The sequence below is a fragment of the Oratosquilla oratoria genome, chromosome 1 (assembly GCF_046742065.1).
Source record: "Oratosquilla oratoria isolate Oo_2021 chromosome 1, ASM4674206v1, whole genome shotgun sequence".
NCBI classification, from domain to species: Eukaryota; Metazoa; Arthropoda; class Malacostraca; order Stomatopoda; family Squillidae; genus Oratosquilla; species Oratosquilla oratoria.
In genome coordinates, this window is record NC_134777.1 from 77,536,411 (window position 1) to 77,555,990 (window position 19,580).

A 19,580-nucleotide genomic window follows, 5' to 3' on the forward strand; every position below is an offset into this window, starting at 1 on the left:
GAAATGCCTCGAAGCGGCCACCATTCAAAGCTTCAAAACCATTGAGCAGAACAGAGGCAGGTTTAACATCGCCCCTCCTATCATCCATCTGTTACCCGCATTATACAAATGTATGAAATGTCCCCCTTAGTCCACTTCAACAAACTGTCCCAAATGTCCTCCTTTATCTCCACCAAGTCCCACCCGTCCCCCTTCTCACACACACCCCCCTCCGCCCCTCCACCTACCACCCACCCCTCCCTGATAACCTCTCCCAGTTCCTTCCCCGTCGGCCTATATATACTCAGTGTTTGCCATGTCTGTACTTGAAAAAGCTGTAACAAGCGAAACATCATACCAATAAAGGTTTCAATCTCACACGGTGTTTATTCTCACAGTCTTGTCGGCGTTTGCCATTGTGTTTCATCCCACCTTTACCTCAAACCATTCACTCGCTCCATTTCTAATCCTAACACAAGCTCTACTACTCTCGTAAAAACTCTTGACTGCTCTTAACAGCTTTCCTATCCCATATATCTGCAATACCTCCCACAGTGCCTTCCTGTCTACCCTGTCATAAGCCTTTTCCAAATCCATAAAATCCCAAAATACATCCTTACCTTTTCCTATAGCTTTCTCACATATCTGTCTTACCACAAAAATCTGATCTACACAACCCCTACCTGTCCTAAAACCACACTGTTCCTCACCAATTACTCCCTCTGTTCCTCTCCTAATCCTCTCAATCAAGACCCTCTCATAAGCCTTCCCAACTACATTCAACAAGCTGATCCCTCTGAAACTACTACACTCACACTTGTCCCCCTTTCCCTTGTAAAGCAGAACTATACAGGCACTCCTCCAGTCCTCCGACACTCTACCCTCTCTCAAACATTAAATAACCTCAGCAGCCAGTCCACCATAACTGTACCTCCTTTCTTCAGACATTCTGCATGGCATCCATCCAAACCAGGTGCCTTACCTGCTCTCATCATCTTAACAGCTGCTTTCATTTCATCTTTCCCTATTTCTCCATTTTCCTCACTCATCACTGTCATTTTCTTAGTGCTCCCACTGCAACTACCTTTCCCTCCCTATCCTCCTTCACATTTAGCAGCTCCCTAAAATACTCTGCCCACTTTCCTCTCACTGCCCTCTCTTCCATTATCGTCTCTCCAGCTGCACCTTTTACCTTTCCTTTTCTACTTGATTTGCCTCCTCTCTTTTAATTTCCTTCCAAAAAATCTGTTTATTACTTTCAAAATTTTCTGTCATACTCTTACCCCATTTCACATCTGCTCTCCTCTTTGCTTCCTTTATCTTATGCTTAACTTCTTTTCTGTTTACTTTGTACCTCTCATATGATTCCCTCATCCTAATTTGTAGCCAATCTATGAAAGCCTACTTCTTCTCTTCTACACCATTTTTTGCTTCCTCATCCCACCACTCACTACCCTTCCTTCTATTTCCTCCCGCCTTCCTTGTTCCACACACCATCTTTGCATACCTTATGACTCCCTCCTTGAACCATCCCCATTCCTCCTCCACTCATAGTTCTAGTCTATCCTTCACTCCCTCTCACTCCTCTCTCAGCTTCTTCTTATACTCCTCCTTTTCTTTCTCATTTAAGCAGTTCACTCTAAGTACCTCCCTACCTTCTGCCTTTTTCCTCTTTCTCCACCTATTCTCCACTCTCAATTTACCTTCCACCAGAAAATTATCTGATATTCCCCCACTCTCCCCTTATAACATGTACATCCTTAACTCTTCCTACCATACTCCTGGTCACCACTATATAGTCCATTAACACTCTATCTACCACCCTTCCATCCACCACCCTCTCCCGTGTGTACTTATGCTTGACTTTCTTCCTAAACACTGTATTTACTATCACCAACTCTCTTTCAAGACACATCTCCACCATCAACTCTCCACTATGATTTTTACCTGGAACTCCATACTTTCCAATCACTCCATCTATTGGTTTGTTTTCTACCCTAGCATTAAGGTCTCGCAGGTGCCTTACCTGCTCTCATCATCTTAACAGCTGCTTTCACTTCATCCTTCCCTATTTCTCCTCCATTTTCCTCACTCATCACTCTCATTTTCTTAGCGCTTCCCACTGCAACTACCTTTCCCTCCCATTCCTCCTTCACATTTAGCAACTCCCTAAAATACTCTGCCCACCTTCCTCTCACTGCCTTCTCTTCCATTAACATCTCTCCATCTGTACCTTTTTCCTTTTCTTCTCTACTTGATTCGCCTCCTCTTTCTCTTTTAATTTCCTTCCAAAACATCTTTTTATTACTTTCAAAATTTTCTGTCATACTCTTACCCCATTTCACATCTGCTCTCCTCTTTGCTTCCTTTATCTTATGCTTAACTTCCCTTCTATTTACTTTGTACCTTTCATACGATTCCCTCATCCTAATTTGTAGCCAATCTCTGAATGCCTGCTTCTTCTCTTCTACACCATTCTTTGCTTCCTCATCCCACCACTCACTACCCTTCTTTCTATTTCCTCCCGCCCTCCTTGTTCCACACACCATCTTTGCATACCTTATGACTCCCTCTGAACCATCCCCATTCCTCCTCCACTCCTAGTCCTACTCTATCCTTTACTCCCTCCCACTCCTCTCTCAGCTCCTTCTTATACTCATTCTCATTTTTTTTTCTCATTTAAGCAGTTCACTCTAAGTACCTCCCTACCTTCTGCCTTTTTCCTCTTTCTCCACCTATTCTTCTCAATTTACCTTCCACCAGAAAATTATCTGATATTCCCCCACTCTTTCCCCTTAGAACATGTACATCCTCAACTCTTCCTACCATACTCCTGGTCACCACTATATAGTCCATTAATGCTCTATCTGCCACCCTTCCATCCACCACCCTCTCCCATGTGTACTTATGCTTGACTTTCTTCCTAAACACTGTATTTGCTACCATCAACTCTCTTTCAAGACACATCTCCACCATCAGTTCTCCACTACGATTTTTACCTGGAACTCCATACTTCCCAATCACTCCATCTATTGGTTCATTTCCTACACTAGCATTAAGGTCTCCCAATACAACTACATTGACATTTCTCCCTAATCCCTCTATGCACTCATTTATATCTACCCAAAAAGCCTCCCTTTCCTCTATGCTCTTCTCACTACCAGGCCCATACACACTTACAAAAACCCACATCTCCCTTCCCAGCTTCACCTTCATCCACATCATCCATGATGAAACCTCCTTCCACTCTATTACCCGGTTACTTATCTCTTCAGTTACTAGTATAGCCACCCCTTCTCTCCCTCATCCGCTCTTCACTCCTGACTACCTCCCAGCTACACTCCCAAACTCACACTTGCCCTTTCCTTTCATTTTAGCTTCACTCAAAGCCAGCACATCCATCTTTCTTCTCACAAACATACTGCCTATCTCTTACCTTTTACTCACATCTGTACCACATCCATTCACATTAAAAGACCCAAACCTTAGGGTACTGGTTGGAAAACTCCCAGACCCTTTTATGCCTTTACTTTTTTTTTTTTTTTTTTTTTTAGGAATGTCCCCTTTTGGGGCTACAGGTAGCAGACTCCTAATCCCATCCCCCATCCTGTTTTTTGTCGCCTTTTAAGACTCAAGTGGAAAGGCTTGGTGGTAGCATTCTCTTCCCCCACCAGAGGGTAGGTGAAAAAAAAGGAAATGAATATTCAGAGACATGACAAACATAGTACCAATATATAAAGGAGGAAACAAAGAAGATCCTACAAACTTCAGACCAGTATCCCTTACAAGCACAGTAGCAAAAATATGTGAGAAAGTCATCAGAAACAAATGGACCAAACACTTGGAAGAAAATAAAATAGTAAACCCTAAACAATTGGGCTTTAGAAGTGGAAGATTGTGTACCACAAACTTAATATGCTTTTACTCAAGATTAATTGAGATAATACAAGAAAGAGATGGCAGGGCAGATTGTGCCTTCTTGGACTTGCAGAAGACAGTTGACAAGTACCACATAAAAAATTAATAAGAAAAATTGAAATAATAGGAGGAATACAAGGTAAGCTACTGGAATGGTTGAAGGATTTCTTAAATGGGAGAAAAATGAGAGTGGTACTTACAGACAAAAATTTTAACTGGGAAGATGTGAAGAGTGGCATCCCGCAAGGCTCTGTATTGGCTCCTTTAATGTTTGCCATATATATAAATGATATGGATGAGGGAGTAAATTGTTACATGAACTTCTTTGCTGACATTGCCAAATTACTCAAGAGAGTAAGAACAGAAGAAAATTGCAGATCGCTACAAGAAGACCTAGACAAAATATGGGAATGGAGTCAGAGATGTGAGATGAACTTCAACATTAAGAAATGTAGCATAATGGAATTTAGAAAAAGCAAAAATAGAATATCGGGTCAATATAAAATTGGAAACAAGGAAGTCAAAAAAGTTTATTCTGGGTGTGATCATCGCATGTAACTTGACACCCGATAAATATGTCAATAAATTATTTGGAGAGACTTTTAACTTATTAACTCCTTCGATACGATGACGCCTATGTAGGCATCATGAGGAGCAAATGGGTACGCGAGGATGCCAATATCGGCGTCTTGATTATATTCATTGCAGTTGTACCTGTGTGACCCCCATACTCTGTAAACTGGCTTCATCATATTTTCTATTGTTATCAAAATTCATGGGTGAAAGAGAACGAGCAATACAGTGGTAACTTAATTTTTATAATGCAAGTATTATGACGCAACATCGCACGTCTGGCAGCTAATGCTGCCCGCGAGATTTTGGCCCGTATTGAAGGGGTTAAGATCAATGAAAGTGGCCTTCGACTACATGGATGAAGAAATGGTAAAGAAAATAGTGGTTACACTAATAAGATCTAAACTAGAGTATGCTGCAACACTATGGACACCAAGCACAAAAAAGAACATAAGAAAATTAGAAAGAATCCAAAGAGCAGTGACAAAAATGGCACCTACACTATCAATTTTGACATACGAACAAAGAATGGAAAAATTACATCTATCAACATTGGAACAGAGAAGAGAAAGAGGTGATTTGTTGACCATTTACAGAATTATGAAAGGGATGGAAATTCTCGATAGAGACGACCTATTAAAATGGGACAAGAAAAACAAGAGGACACAAAAAGAAGCTAAAGAAGGACAGTTACAGAAGAGACCTGAAAAAGAATAGCTTCCCACATAGTTAATGTCAGGAACAAACTAAACAGAGAAACAGCGAGTGCCAAAATTATACACGATTTTAAGAATAAACTGGATGTGGAGAGATACGTAAATGGGTCACTACAAGCATAGCTCTCATCCCGTAAAATAAAACTAGGTAAATACATCTCCCTTCCCAGCTTCACCTTCATCCACATCAACCTTGAAGAAACCTCCTTCCACTCCACTACATGCTTACCTACCTCTTCACTTACTAGTATAGCCATCCCTTCTCCCCCTCGTCCCCTCTTCATTCCTGAGAACCTCCCAGCTACACTCCCAAACTCACACTTGCCCCTCCCTTTCAATTTAATTTCACTCAAATCCAGCACATCCATCTTTCTTCTCACAAACATACTGCCTATCTCTTCCCTTTTACTTTCATCTGTACAACATCCATGCACATTAAAAGACCCAAACCTTAGGGTACTGGTTGAAAAACTCCTATACCCTCTTATGCCTTTACTTTTTTTTTTTTTTTTTTTTTTTTTAGGAATGTCCCCTGTGGGAAGACTTGGTGGCAGCATTCTATACTCCACCACAGGGTAGGCAAAAACAGGAAATGAATATTCAGAGAAATGGTATAGGACAGTAAAAGGGGTTGGGGGACAGCATAACAGAGGGACAGTTCTAGTATAATAAAAGTGTCATTATTTCTCTATGAACAGAGTCTTCCTCTATCACAGACAAAATGATGTGTGGCTCTGGTCTGTAGGGGTGCCCCATATAGACCCTAAAGTATCAGCTGCATGCTACTTTGCCACAATAACATGCAGCCAATACCTCCAGACAGTTTCTGCTGTAATAAAAATATTTGTAAGTGGAATGCTACCTAAACTTCACTGGGACAGCTAGTATTTGTTTCAAAATCTGAAAAATCTCAAAATCCAAAATGCAGCTGGTCCCAAGGGTTTCAGATAAAGGGTTGTGTACTTGTATAACTAAAAATGGTTTACTGTTAAAAGTTAATTTTTCTACATGTGCTGATACCTCACTAATAAATGAAACTTGGATGTGGAATATAACACATAAAATTCACTATTCATATCTTTAGTAAATGCTTTAAAATTTAATGACTTACCTGTGTAAGTTGAAGCCACAATTTCATCATAACCACCATTGCCAACAACTCCTCCCTGAACTGATGTTATGCTCTCATTGCAGTTCTAGTAAAGGACACAAATGAATATATAAGATATAAAATTTGTTACATACATATACTAAAGGAAACATGGACTGGAAGTGAAGCATTTATTCCTGACATTTCGTCTATTGACTTTCTCAAAGGAAAGAGCATACTGGATATGTGCAGAGTTTATATACATGCTTTGGGCTCAAGGGGGTATGCGAGCGTAGAACGCTGTGTTCTGATTGGCCCGCTGAGACGGCCAATCATGAAGCGCTAAACTCACCAAGGATTTAACCCAGGTGAAATTCCCAGCCTTACTGTTGATTACTGGGACGAGTAGTGATGTAAGCAACTTCTATGGATTTTCTGGTCTTCGTATCCATACCTTTATGTAATACCTTGGCTCAGTTCCATTGTGGGAGGTGTCCAGATTTGTCTACATGCACCACCATTGCGTTGGTGAGCCTATGGTGACGGAGGTCGGCCTTATGTTCCCTGATCCTTGTGTTAAGCCCCCTCTTCGTCTCTCCATAATATGCTTTATCACATGATGTGCATGGGATCTTATACACGACGCTGTCCTCACTCCCCCTCATCTTGGTTCTGCTTTTTAGTAAATCACCGATCTCTTTTTAGTAAATCACTGATCTTTGTTCCCGATGTTATCGCTGCTTTTACTTCTGTGTTCCTGAGCATTCTAGTACCGTATTTTCCGGCTTAAAATGCGCATCGGGTTATAATGCGCACCCATGCACTTCGTTATCTCAGTACACAGATAGCGCGCACCGACGTATAACGCGCATGCCCGATTGCATTTGTCTATAACGCAGTTTTACCTTGGTATTTATATCATGTGAACGAAGTTACATGGAGAAGTATTTTTCATTGGCTAGAGCCACCGCAGGGAAATCTGTTGATTTGTCACTAAATTAAGTGTCAGTTTAGGCATTAATCAGGACACAACTAAGAAAAAGTCGGAACTACATGTACCGGTATATGACTCATGTTGTGCGTTGGTCCCTTATTACTTTGTAGCTTAAATAGTTTGTAGGAAATATGATCTAAAAAAACTTCACTGAAAGTAAAATATACAGAACAATTTCGGGATTTTTACAGAAAATGTTCATTTTATATCTTGAGGAAATAATTCGTCTTTACCATTTTTTATTTAATACTGAAACAAACTACAGACTGTTTCGTTTTAGCTTTGAACCTGCAATGACAGAGGTGAAATAGGACAGTCTCTCATCGAGGTGACGTTTAGTTGATATAACTCCGGAAAGAGGGTGTTGTAGTCAGGTGTTTGACACGAGTTTATGAACGGCCGCAACGGAATTTGTACCATACCTAAAGTGAAGCAGCAAAGCCAACATAAAAATTCAAACTAGGATGCTGTGAACATGGGCAAATATCATGAATATTGATCATGTTTCATGGTGTTTAGGCCTATCTAAATATAAAAATAAGATTCGATAGATACCTACCAATACCAAATATTTATATACGGTAGCCCATGCTGGCGTATTCTTTCATGTCACCATGGCTATTCTTCTTGTTTTCACGGAACGTCACGGAGAAGTGTGCCGTCCCGATTTTGTGACGGCCAACATCGTCACGTTGTGAAAAAAATTACACACACAGCCGTAGAATTTTTATCGTAGGCCATAGATAATGCGCACCACCGGATAACGCGCACCCCCCATTTTTAGGCCCTTCCAACGGAAAAAAGTTGCGCACTATACGCCGGAAAATACGGTAATGTCTCCTATCTTCTCAGAGTTAGGAAGCGCCATGTATGATGTTCTGTTGGTGGCGTTGCAGGAAGAAGCCCATGACTACCCCCTTTTTCGTCCTCTCATTATATGCCAACAGGTAGTGTGAAATTGTCACGATTCGTAGGCTTTCTGTAAAACATCAGGAATAAACATTTCACTTCCAGTCCATGTTTCCTTTGATGTATTTATGCGACTTGTTCACATGGATTTTTATTTGTCTTCAGACGGCAATGGTGAACTGGACAATGTGGAGAGGGAGCTGCATACAAGGAGGAAACTACAGAGTCTTAGGAACTGAAGAGCTTTCCTACTAGATTGCACTGCTGAGCAAGTGGTCCCAAAATCGATGCTGCCACACCTCAGATGTAATACCACACCATTTTCTTGGAGTGCGAGGATATACTTGGAAGAGAGCTTCAAGCAACTTCAGTACGGGATGGAGGAGATCAAGAACAATCTGCAACATACACATCTCACCAACTACCTCATGACAAGACTGAAGGAAGAGGATATGGCACAGAAGGTGAGGCTCCAGTGAAAGTTACAGGTATTGTGTGCGAGCAGCGAATGGCAGACAGTGGGGAGACCAGATTTGATCAACAACATGTCGACCAGGCCCCTGACGGACACAGAAACTGAGGCTTTATCCCTGGGTCTCAAGTTTGACACAGGGATTGATAACAAGAGCTTCACGGTCTACATCTTGAAAAACAGTAATTGGTCAGACACCGAGGCTGAAAAGGGATTCAAACAAGGGGTCACGGCATGCTGCATAGCCCTTTCTGCCAGTCTTCCGAGGTCCCTCCCATGCAGATACATCGCAGCGCTGAAGGAACTCAGTAAGGATAACAGCATTTTCATCTCACAAGAAGACAAAGGGGGCAGCGTTGTGGTCATGGACAAAGCAGATTACGTGGAGAAGATGGAGCAGCCATTGGAAGATGGAGACACATACACGAAGAAACATCCAGGTTACACCAAGGAGGAAGCTGTGATTTTCAACGGTAAGGTGAGAAAGATCTTGGGAGGCTCAGAGAAGGGACACAGACTAAAACACCTAATGGAGGAGGACCCCCACCCATCAACAATGAGGGGTCTTCCCAAGACCCACAAATCAGGGGTCCCCATGAGGCCTATCACATCAGGGATCGGCAGTGCCCCCCACCGACTAGCTAATGTTTTGGCCAAGCCCCTATCTAAAGCCATGGGATCCATAAGTGGATCTCATCTAAGAAACTCAGAGGACCTGCTGTGCAGCTTAAAGGGGACAACCATGATTTGCAAGAAAATGGCCAGTTATGATGTAAAGTCCTTATTCACACAAGTTCCCACAGATGGCGTTTTGGAGGCAGTGTGGAGAGTGGTCATCAACATGGACGAAGAGGAGTTGCCACTGCCCAGGGGAGACTTCATGAAGCTGGTATCCATGTGCGTAAACTTTGGTTCATTCACCTTCGAGGGAGAAGAGTTTCTTTAGCATAGTGGCCTAGCAATGGGGTCACCTCTGAGTGCCATGGCTGCTTGCCTCTTTATGGAGGTCCAAGAGAAGGACCACTACTCTCATATCGTAGGAAGGAGGGCAATATGGCTCAGATATGTGGACGATGAGCTTATAATCGTTCCAAACAGGACAGACCTGGATGACATCAGGAGACAATTAGAGTGAATCCGCAGATCCAATTCATTATGGAAGAGGAAAAAGAGTGAAAGCTCCTGTTTCTGGATACCCTGTTAATAAAGACAACTGAGGGCCTCCAATTCAGGGTTTACAGAAAGCCTACGAACCGTGACGACTTCATACACTACCTGTCGGCACATAATGAGAGGACGAAAAAGGGGGTAGTCATGGGCTTCTTCCTGCGTGCCTACAGGATATGCAGTGAGGAATTCCTGGAGGAGGAAATCGAATACGTCATCGCGGCCTTCTTGAAACTTGGCTACCCCAAGGGCTTGATCCTGAGCTTAAGACGAAGAGCGGAAGAAATCATCCACATAAGCAGGTTAAAAGAAAGAGAAGGCAACGCCACCAACAGAACATCATACATGGCGCTTCCTAACTCTGAGAAGATAGGAGACATTACTAGAATGCTCAGGAGCACAGAAGTAAAAGCAGTGATAACATCGGGAACAAAGATTGGTGATTTACTAAAAAGCGGAACCAAGATGAGGAGGAGTGAGGACAGTGTCGTGTATAAGATCCCATGCACATCATGTGATAAAGCATATTATGGAGAGATAAAGAGGGGGCTTAACACAAGGATCAGGGAACGTAAGGCCGACCTTCGTCACCATAGGCTCACCAACACAATGGTAGTGTATGTAGACGAATCTGGACACCTCCCACAATGGAACCGAGCCAAGGTATTACACAAAGGTAAGGATAAGAAGACCAGAAAATCCATAGAAGTTGCTTACATCACTACTCGTCCCAACATCAACAGTAAGGCTGGGAGCTTCACCTGGGCTAAATCCTCGGCGAGTATAGAGCTTCACGATTGGCCGTCTCAGCGGGCCAATCAGAACACAGCATTCTACGCTCGCATACCCCCTTGAGCTGCAAAGCATGTATATAAACTGCACGTATCCAGTATGCTCATTCCTTTGAGAAAGTCAATAGACAAAACGTCAGGAATAAACGCTTCACTTCCAGTCCATGTTTCCTTTGCTGTGTTTATGGAACTTGTTCACATGGATTTTCATATACTAAAGGCTTTCTTCCCCCTTACACAAGAGGTAGACAAAAAACAAAGGCATAGAAACCACTCCCACCCATTCCATCTACTACATACTCCACTCCCCTCTCTACCCTCTTATCTTGGCACCTCCTAGATGATGGGTCACATCCCTCCATCCTGTCCACTGCCCTGGGTAGGAAGCAGTGTCGCAAGACACAGCACATCCACAGCAAGGCCGCTTCATTAATTCGGCAACTCCCCTCTCCGTCCCCTCATGTAGAAAGGGGGAAGACGGGAAGAAATCCCTTCGGGCTGCATCAATTTATTTCTAATGCATACTCTATCACCCCCATCCCCCACCCACTCCCCCTCATGCATCACATCATCATCCATACACAACCATTCTCCATTCACCCCTATCTTCTGTCCTCTCCCATCCTTCCTCAACAGACAACAATTTGTTACTTTACAAATGTATAAAGGAGAGCAAGAGAGGAAAAGGAGATGGTAGATAGGGTTGATGAAAGATTATTGGGATGGTTTGGGCACATGGAAAGAATGAGTGATGAAAGATTAGTAAAAGAGTTGTGGAAAGCAGAGGTGGAGGGAGTGAACATGTGTGGATTACAGGGGATGAGATGAATGGTGGGGTGAAGGGGGCTTTGAGAAAGATGGGAATGTCTGTTAAGAAAGGAAGGAAGAAGCCTGGAGATAGGGATGAATGGAGAATGATTGTGTATGGATGATACTGTTATGCAAGGGAAGGATGGGGAATGGGGGATGAGGGGTAGGGGGTGCTTATGTATTTACCTAGTTGTATTATACGGGAAGGGAGCTATGCTTGTAGTGACCCATCTTTGTATCTTTCGGCATCAAGTTTTTCCTTAAAATCTTGAATAGTGTTTGCACACACTGTTTCTTTGTCTAATTTATTCCAAGTATCTATCACTCTGTGTGGGAAGCTATTTTTTTTCAGATATCTTCTGTAATTACCTTTTTTGAGTTCCTTTTCGTGTCTTGTTTTTCCATTGTCCCATTTCAATAAATCATTCTTATCTAAGATTTCCATTCCTTTCATAATTCTATAGATAGTTAGTAGGTCTCCTCTTTCCCTTCTTTGTTCCAGAGTTGGTAATTCTAATTTGGACAGTCTTTGTTCATATGTCATTTTGGAAAGAGTTGGGGTCAGTTTTATTGTTGCTCTTTGTATTCTTTCTAATTTTTTTATATTCTTTTTGGTACTGGGTGTCCATAGTGTTGCTGCATACTCGAGTTTTGGTCTTATTAGTGTAGTTAAAATTTTTTTTTATTATTTCCTCGTCGAAATAGAAAAATGCCACTTTTATTGACCTCAATAAATTGTAGGTTTCTCCAACTATCTTATTAATATGCTTGTCCAGTGTCATGTCTTTGCTGATCATCATTCCAAGGTCTTTTTCAGAGTTTACTTTTTTTACCTCTTCACCAATTTTATAATCTCTCGATATTCTGTTTTTACTTTTTCCAAATTCCATTATACTACATTTCTTGATATTGCATTCCACTTCCCACTTTTGAGTCCACTTCCAGATCTTGTCCAAGTCTTGTTGTAATGAGTTGCAATCCTCCTCTGTCCTTACTTTCTTTAGTATTTTTGCATCGTCTGCAAAGAAATTCATATAACATTCTACTCCTTCATCCATGTCATTTATGTAATGGCAAACATGATTGGGGCCAGTAATGATCCCTGCGGGAGACCACTTTTCATTTCTTTCCAATTTGAGAATTTATTTCTATTACTACTTTCATTTTCCTCCCAGTCAGGAAGTCTTTCATCCATTCCAATAATTTTCCTCTGATGCCACCTATTGACTCTATTTTCCTTATTAGTTTCTTGTGTGCTACCTTATGCCTTTTGTAGGTCCAGAAAGGCACAGTCTGCCCAACCATCTCTCTCTTGTATTATATCTATTAATCTCAAGTAGAAGCAGATCAAGTTTGTTGTACATGATCTTCCTTGTCTGAATCCAAATTGATTTGGATTCAGTATAGTTTTTTTCTTCCAAATGTCTAACCCATCTATTTTTGATTACTTTTTTTTACAAATTTTTGCTACTGTATTTGTCAGGGAGACTGGTCTGTAATTTGATGGATCTTCCTTGTTTCCTCCCTTATAAATTGGTACAATGCTTGCATTCTTCCAGTCCTGTGGCACCTTTCCTTCTTGAAGTGAGAATTTAATTATATTGTATATTATATCTGTTAATTCCTCCATGCATTCTTTCAGTATCCAATTTGCAATTCCGTCTGGACCATGTGATTTCCTGACGTCAAGGGTTTTCATTTGGCCGCTGATTTCACTGAGGGGGGATATCACTCTATTTCCTCACAGTTAGGTGAGTTTTCTATTGTGAATACTGATTTGAAGTGGTTGTTCATAATTTCAGCCATTTCCAGTTCTTTTGTATATTCATATTTACCTTGGCACAGCTTTTCTATTTCTTGTTTATTTTTCAGTTTGCCATTTACATACCTGTAAAATAGTTTGGGTTCTTTGCATTTTTCTATTATTTTTTTCTCGTAGTTTCTCTTTTCATCTCTGCGTATTTTTACATAATCATTTCTTAAGTTTGATGTACATTAGCCATTCCTTGTTTTCTTGTATTTTTTCCATTTCTTCCAAGCTCTATCTCTTTTATCCTTAGCCTCGCTACATTTTTTGTTGTACCAGCTTTTTATGTATGTTCTTTCTTTTTTTTTGTTGTGGTACACATTTATTCACTCCCTCATTATGAATTTCTTTTAGTATATTCCATTTCTCTTCTATCCCTGCTTCTTCATTTAGGAATTTTTCCCAGTTCGCGTTGCAAAAGAATTTTTTGAGTTTCTCAAAATTTTTGTTGTATAATAGTCTTCCTATTCTATGTTTATAATTTCTGCTTTGATCCATTTCCTCTTTCAACTCAAATCCTATTAGTACATGGTCACTCTTTCCTATCGGAGTTTTGTAATCAATTTTGTCGACAATTTCATGGTCTGTTGATGGTTCTTCACTACCTCTGTATCTGGTATTTTCCCTTATCCACTAAGTCATTGTGTATTCGATGGTCATATCAAGCAGGACGTTGCCCCAGAGTTCCTCTCCACCCTTCACTGTCATTTCCTCCCAACATATTTCTTTTGAATTAAAGTCACCCATTATTACTATATTTCCTCAGTCCTTCAGTATATTAGTTAATTCGTATTTTGTATCTTCTAATATTTTGGAATGATCACTTCTGTCCAGGACTGTGTTTTGTGGGGCACATACACAACTACAAATTTTCTACTCTTCATATATTTGCTTTCAACTTGTATTTCAATTGATTCTACATTATTTTCTCCTTCAATTATTTTGGCTACATTTAAATCTTTATTTGTCAAAATTAATACTCTGCCACCCTGTTTATCCTTTCTATTCTTTGTCCAACAATTGTATAAACCTTGTCCCACAGTGGCGGGTGGTAGAGTACATTTTAATTTAGTTTCCACTATTCCCATTATGTCTGGTTTTTCTAAGGCCAGATAATAATTAATGGGGGGACTGAGAGGGGGGGGGGGTCATCGAATTTATGAAGCGCCCTTGCTGTGGATGTGCTGCATCTTGCGACACTGCCTCTGACCCAGGGCAGTGGACAGGATGCAGGGATGACCCATCATCCAGGAGGTGCCAAGATAAGAGGGAGGGAGGAGGGTGGAGGGGAGTGGAATATATACGAAATGGAATGGGTGGGAGTGGTTTCTATGCCTTTTTCTTTTTGGCTACACCCCGTGTAAGGGTAAAAGCCTTTGGTATATGTATGTATTCCTGAAATTATTCCATCTATATTGGTATAAGCTATTTCTAATTTCCTTTCTCCTCGTCTTTTTCTGTCTGCTTTGTTTCCTTTTCTCAGCCTCAGGTCCACCACTTTCCAAAAAAATAATTCTTTTCAGTTTCTGTTTTTTTTTTTTTTTTTTTTTTCATTCCCTTCATTTCTAAATTCTTTTTCTTTTTCTTCTTCACTCATTTCTTTTTTTTTATCCATATATTTTTGTATTGTTCACTATTTGCTAATTTCGTTGTTCTGGATAGTACTTCCTCTGCAATTGTTTGTGATCTAAGCTTTACTTTCAGTGGCCTGTATTGTTTTTCTTTAGAGTATCTACCCATTCTATAGGTCTCCTTGATTTCCCTATCCAAACCTTGTCCTTCCGCTTGTAATTCTTTCAGAATTTCCTTAGTGATCTCTTTCTCCTCTTTTTCCCTCTGATATCTAGGTACATCATGCTTCTCTTTAATGCCATAGATTACAATGCATCTTTTTTTATCCACTGTGTCCCTAAGTTGCCTTTCTCTTTAATTACTTGGATCACCGTTTCCTTGGCATTCTCCTTGACCTGTTGCTCCTCTATATCTTTAAAGGATACTTTTTGACATTTCTGTTCAACCTTCCACTTTTTCTTTATTTCCTGTAAGTCATTTTCTTTGATTTTTTTCTTCCACCTTTTCAGTCACTGCTTGCATTTGATCTTTTATCTCCTTTTTTAATGCCTCATTCCTATTTATATCTTCACTTTTCAACCTTTCATTTTCTCCCTTTAATTTATTTAATTCCTTTTTTAAGTCATCTATCTCCCTATTATTCTCTTCATTGGCTTTCCTTACCATAGATACTTCTTTGTACATTATTTTAAACTCACTTTTGAGCTCTATTAATTCATCCAAAATGTCATTAATATCTCTATTTCTCATTATATTTCTATACCTGGGCTCTCTATCCATTTTTAACCCTCTATGCATAATATTTCCTTTCCCTTCAAACCCTGAAAAAAAAACTCTTTCAAACCTTTGGTATTCCCTTGGTGTTTGAGAAAGACACGTCTTCTTTCAAATAACACCAGCGAAAAAAATACACAGGAGCGATGCGTGATTTCGCTCAGGAAAGCTCCAATATCGCTCTTGCAAATCCAATAGCGGGAGCGATCCTCCACAAAAAAATCGCTCCCGCGGCAAGATTAAACGTTTTTCATGCATTATCCATTATTTGGCAATACCTGAATCCCATCACCATTGATGAAAGGATTAGAGCAAACACAACTTACCCATGATCAATCATTACATTATCAATCAATATCATAAACGCAACGCATCAATCAACTTTAATTTGTTGATGTACGTACGTATGTGTACGCGGTATAGCTGCTAGAGTTCAATGGCTTACCTAGCCTAGTTTCGTATCAGCTGCATGCGCGCGTATACTAGTACATGTTGACTAGACTCTACACGACTATCGTGCTACATAATGTCGCTAGTTGCGAATTGCATGGTACCTATATGCAGGGAAGTTCATTGGTTGCATGCAGCAAGCTGCCCAATCAACGTGCTGACTACATGTACAATGTACCATACCCAATACCACATCACCGCATGCATATGTACACTGTACATATGCAAACTCGCTCGAGTCCTAGGAGCGAAACTGGGAAATCCCATTTATAACCTCGTTCGCGTATTTATGAGAAAACAAAATAGAATCAAATGTTTGGTTAGTAATTGAAAGTAAATAAATTTAAATATAAATATGAACATTTGATATATATTTAGTTCATAAATATGGATCTTTGGAGGGAGAATAAAAAATACAAATATAAAAAATGGTTCGTTAGCTAGGTCTACATTCGTACGTCACGTCCATGCCAAACTTTCGATGATCGTACATCATGGAGCGATTTCTAGTGAAGCGAGCGAAGATGAGTGAAGATGGTTTGCCCTCAGATTCAGTCTTTTCAGAATCGAGGGAGAGTGTTTTGATGGCAGGAACCGCTTCTGGACCAGCAAAGCCTAATTCAAACTCTACGGGCAAGGGCCAAGGAAAACGAAAACCAGTAAAGCATGAATCTAATATACGCTCGTGGAACCTAGATTGGCTTGAAGTGGATTGGGGCAGTGATGGTACTCTAACGGTGTATTGCAAGGCTTGTCGTGCATTTCCACCCCCCAACCACTGCCAGTGGAAACAGAGGCACTGTGTCTGCCGATCAGTTTCACCCATCCCCCTCCCCCCAAAATTAAAGGCTGATTTGTTTAAAGAAATATATATTTTTTATGCACATGAGTAATGAGTTAGCCTTCCAATAGTTTGAAGGAAATCGAACCTGCAAAAACATGGCTCTGGAATTATAAAAAATGGCTCTGGTAATTTAAAAAAAAATGGCTCTGGTGAAATTTAGAAAAAAATGAAAAATGGCTCTGGAAAAAAAAAAGTATTTTTTTCCCTGAATGACACCAATTGGAATCTCTATTCTGCTTTCTTCCAAGCATTTTTTTTTGCTGGTTCTTTGTCTTTCAGAGTTTCTTTGATTTTTTCCATTATATATATATATATATATATATATATAAATATATATAAAATGGAGATACAAAGACGTATACGTTCTGGTCACAGTGAATACATTCTTCCATCACCGTATCTTTGTAAACAACTAGGTCTGCTTTCAAATTCGTTCATTTAAGAGTTGCTAAATAGCGGGTTCAGAGCGTTCATTCCAGCACGTCTTGCTTCAACTGTGGTTGGTGTGTGTGAATGGTATTTTGACACAGCCTGAAGGAATTTCTCCCAGTCTTCTGTTTTTCTGCATAAGAGGATGGAGAGGGGGGTGATGAAGCAAAGCAGTCTTGCTGTCAAAATACTGTGTCTTGGCGCATTAACCCAGGACAGTTGGTGGATGCAGGGATGACCTCTCATCCATAAGGAGCTGAGATGGGAAAGATGGAAGGGATGGTGGAGGAGAGTGAAATGGGTGGGAATAGGTATGTCCCTCTGACTTAGCTAACTCCCTTATAAGGGAGAAAAGCTCTTGGTATATAGATAGACAAAAGTATAAGAATTTTCTCCTTTATATAAAACATGCAGCAGGACACAGCACATCCACAGCAAGGACACTTCATCTAATCAGCAACCCACTTCTCCATCCCCCTGTGTCTTGCTGCACTGCTTATGACCCAGGGCAATGGGGAAGATGCAGAAAGAACCAGTCATCCAGGAGGAACCAAGAAAAGAAGGAGAGGTGGTGAATGGAAGTGGAGTGGGTGGGGATGAAATGGGTGGGAATGGAATTATGCCCTTTGACTTTGGCTACCTCCCTTTTAAGGGGGAAAAAGACTTTGGTACACACATATATATATATATATATATGTATGTATATATGTATTTATATATATATATATATATATATATATATATATATATATAAAACATACATTAACTTCAACTTTTAAATAAGGTGGCAAACTTTATAGATTTACTTGGATAATTGGGAGCCATTTTCATTCTGCTGAGGACTTCAACCCTAACTGAGAGGGTTGGGAGTCTTAATTTAATAAAACAACCTTTTGTCAAAAATATAAACAAAATCAATAAACCAAGCTACATTTCTGCATGAGTAAAAATAAATTAATAATAATCAAGACTTCTCAACTGTTGAAAATCTCAGAGTTGGTTCTGATTCATCTCCATCATCATATGACAAAACTTCCACTGTCCCATCATCACGTCCCACAATGAGGTCTCGCACACCATCTCCAGTCATGTCGTAGTGGTCCATGCACATGATACCTCCACCTTTACCACTTCCTTCTGTCACCCAACGATGAAGAGCAGAACCCCTAAAAGATTAAATGAAATCCCGTCCTATTAGATGCTATGTAATTACCATTCACATGCCATTTTTTACATTCTAAAGATACAAACAAAATGTGTCTCATGAAAAGAAAACAAAGAATATCTCTCTCTCTTTGGTCCTAACCTTCCAAGTTGCACAAGTCCAATTTTTCCATCATTAGTTCCATAAAGAAGTTGGTCCCCTTGTTCTCCACCATCATTGTAGAACAACTGCAGTGAAGATGGTGTTGAAGGCAGTTCTACAGAATAGAGCACCTCTGAGTCCTTCATGACACGGAGAAGACGATCCTCACATGCAAGCACTGGAACCAGGATTTTTGTCTGGAGATAAAGACAAGTCCTTATTTATCATGATACACCATTTGATAATATGAGGATATTCCTTTAAATCATCAAAAATCAGCTCATAATAAATACAAGAAAACTGAGAGAATAAATAGTAGTTTGTATATGAAGCTGTTTCAATAATGTTGAAGTAATACAAATTCAAAATGAACATGTTACTATAATCCACACTTTTAATGTGTAGATAACTATATTTGAATATTGTGGTGAAATACTGTCAAACAGTAAAGTGTATGAAGTCCTATTTTAACAGCTAGCTATTTATGTGATTGATGTGATAAAATCACCATGCACCATAGGAAGCTAAATATTTCCATTAAAATATATACAATACCAACTAATTTTGGTGGAGATGCTTTCATATATATATATATATATATATATATATATATATATATATATATATATATATATGTATATATGTATATATATGTATATATATATATATATATATATATATATATATACACACATATATACAGAATTTACAATTCTAATTACCTTTACCTATGCTTCAAATGCAAGTGAATTACATGATTTTTGTTGTGTAAGAACATAGCCTTCTTCTTGTAATTCTTTTCTTTCTCATTCAAGCATTTATTCTAGGCACCTACCTTCTGTCCTTTTCCTCTTTCTCCATCTATCCTCCACTCTCAACTTACCTATCAAAAAATTATCTGATACTCCCCCACTCTCCCCCCTTAGAACATGTACATCCAAAACTTTTCCTGGTTACCACTAAATAGTCCATTAAAGCC

At 39.9% G+C, this 19,580-nt stretch overlaps 1 protein-coding gene across 6 annotated transcripts in view; it reads right to left on the bottom strand.

Moving 5' to 3' along the window:
- LOC143041056 (BBSome complex member BBS7-like) overlaps positions 1-19,580 on the bottom strand; it is a 157,266-nt gene that overhangs the window by 87,203 nt on the left and 50,483 nt on the right. For all 6 annotated transcript variants that reach the window (XM_076212825.1, XM_076213094.1, XM_076213064.1 and 3 more), the window contains 3 exons: positions 18,602-18,798; positions 18,275-18,461; positions 6,298-6,382 (listed from right to left, as the gene is read on the bottom strand). In XM_076212825.1, coding sequence (XP_076068940.1) covers positions 6,298-6,382; positions 18,275-18,461; positions 18,602-18,798 — 469 coding nt within the window. The remainder of the gene's footprint in view (positions 1-6,297; positions 6,383-18,274; positions 18,462-18,601; positions 18,799-19,580) is intronic.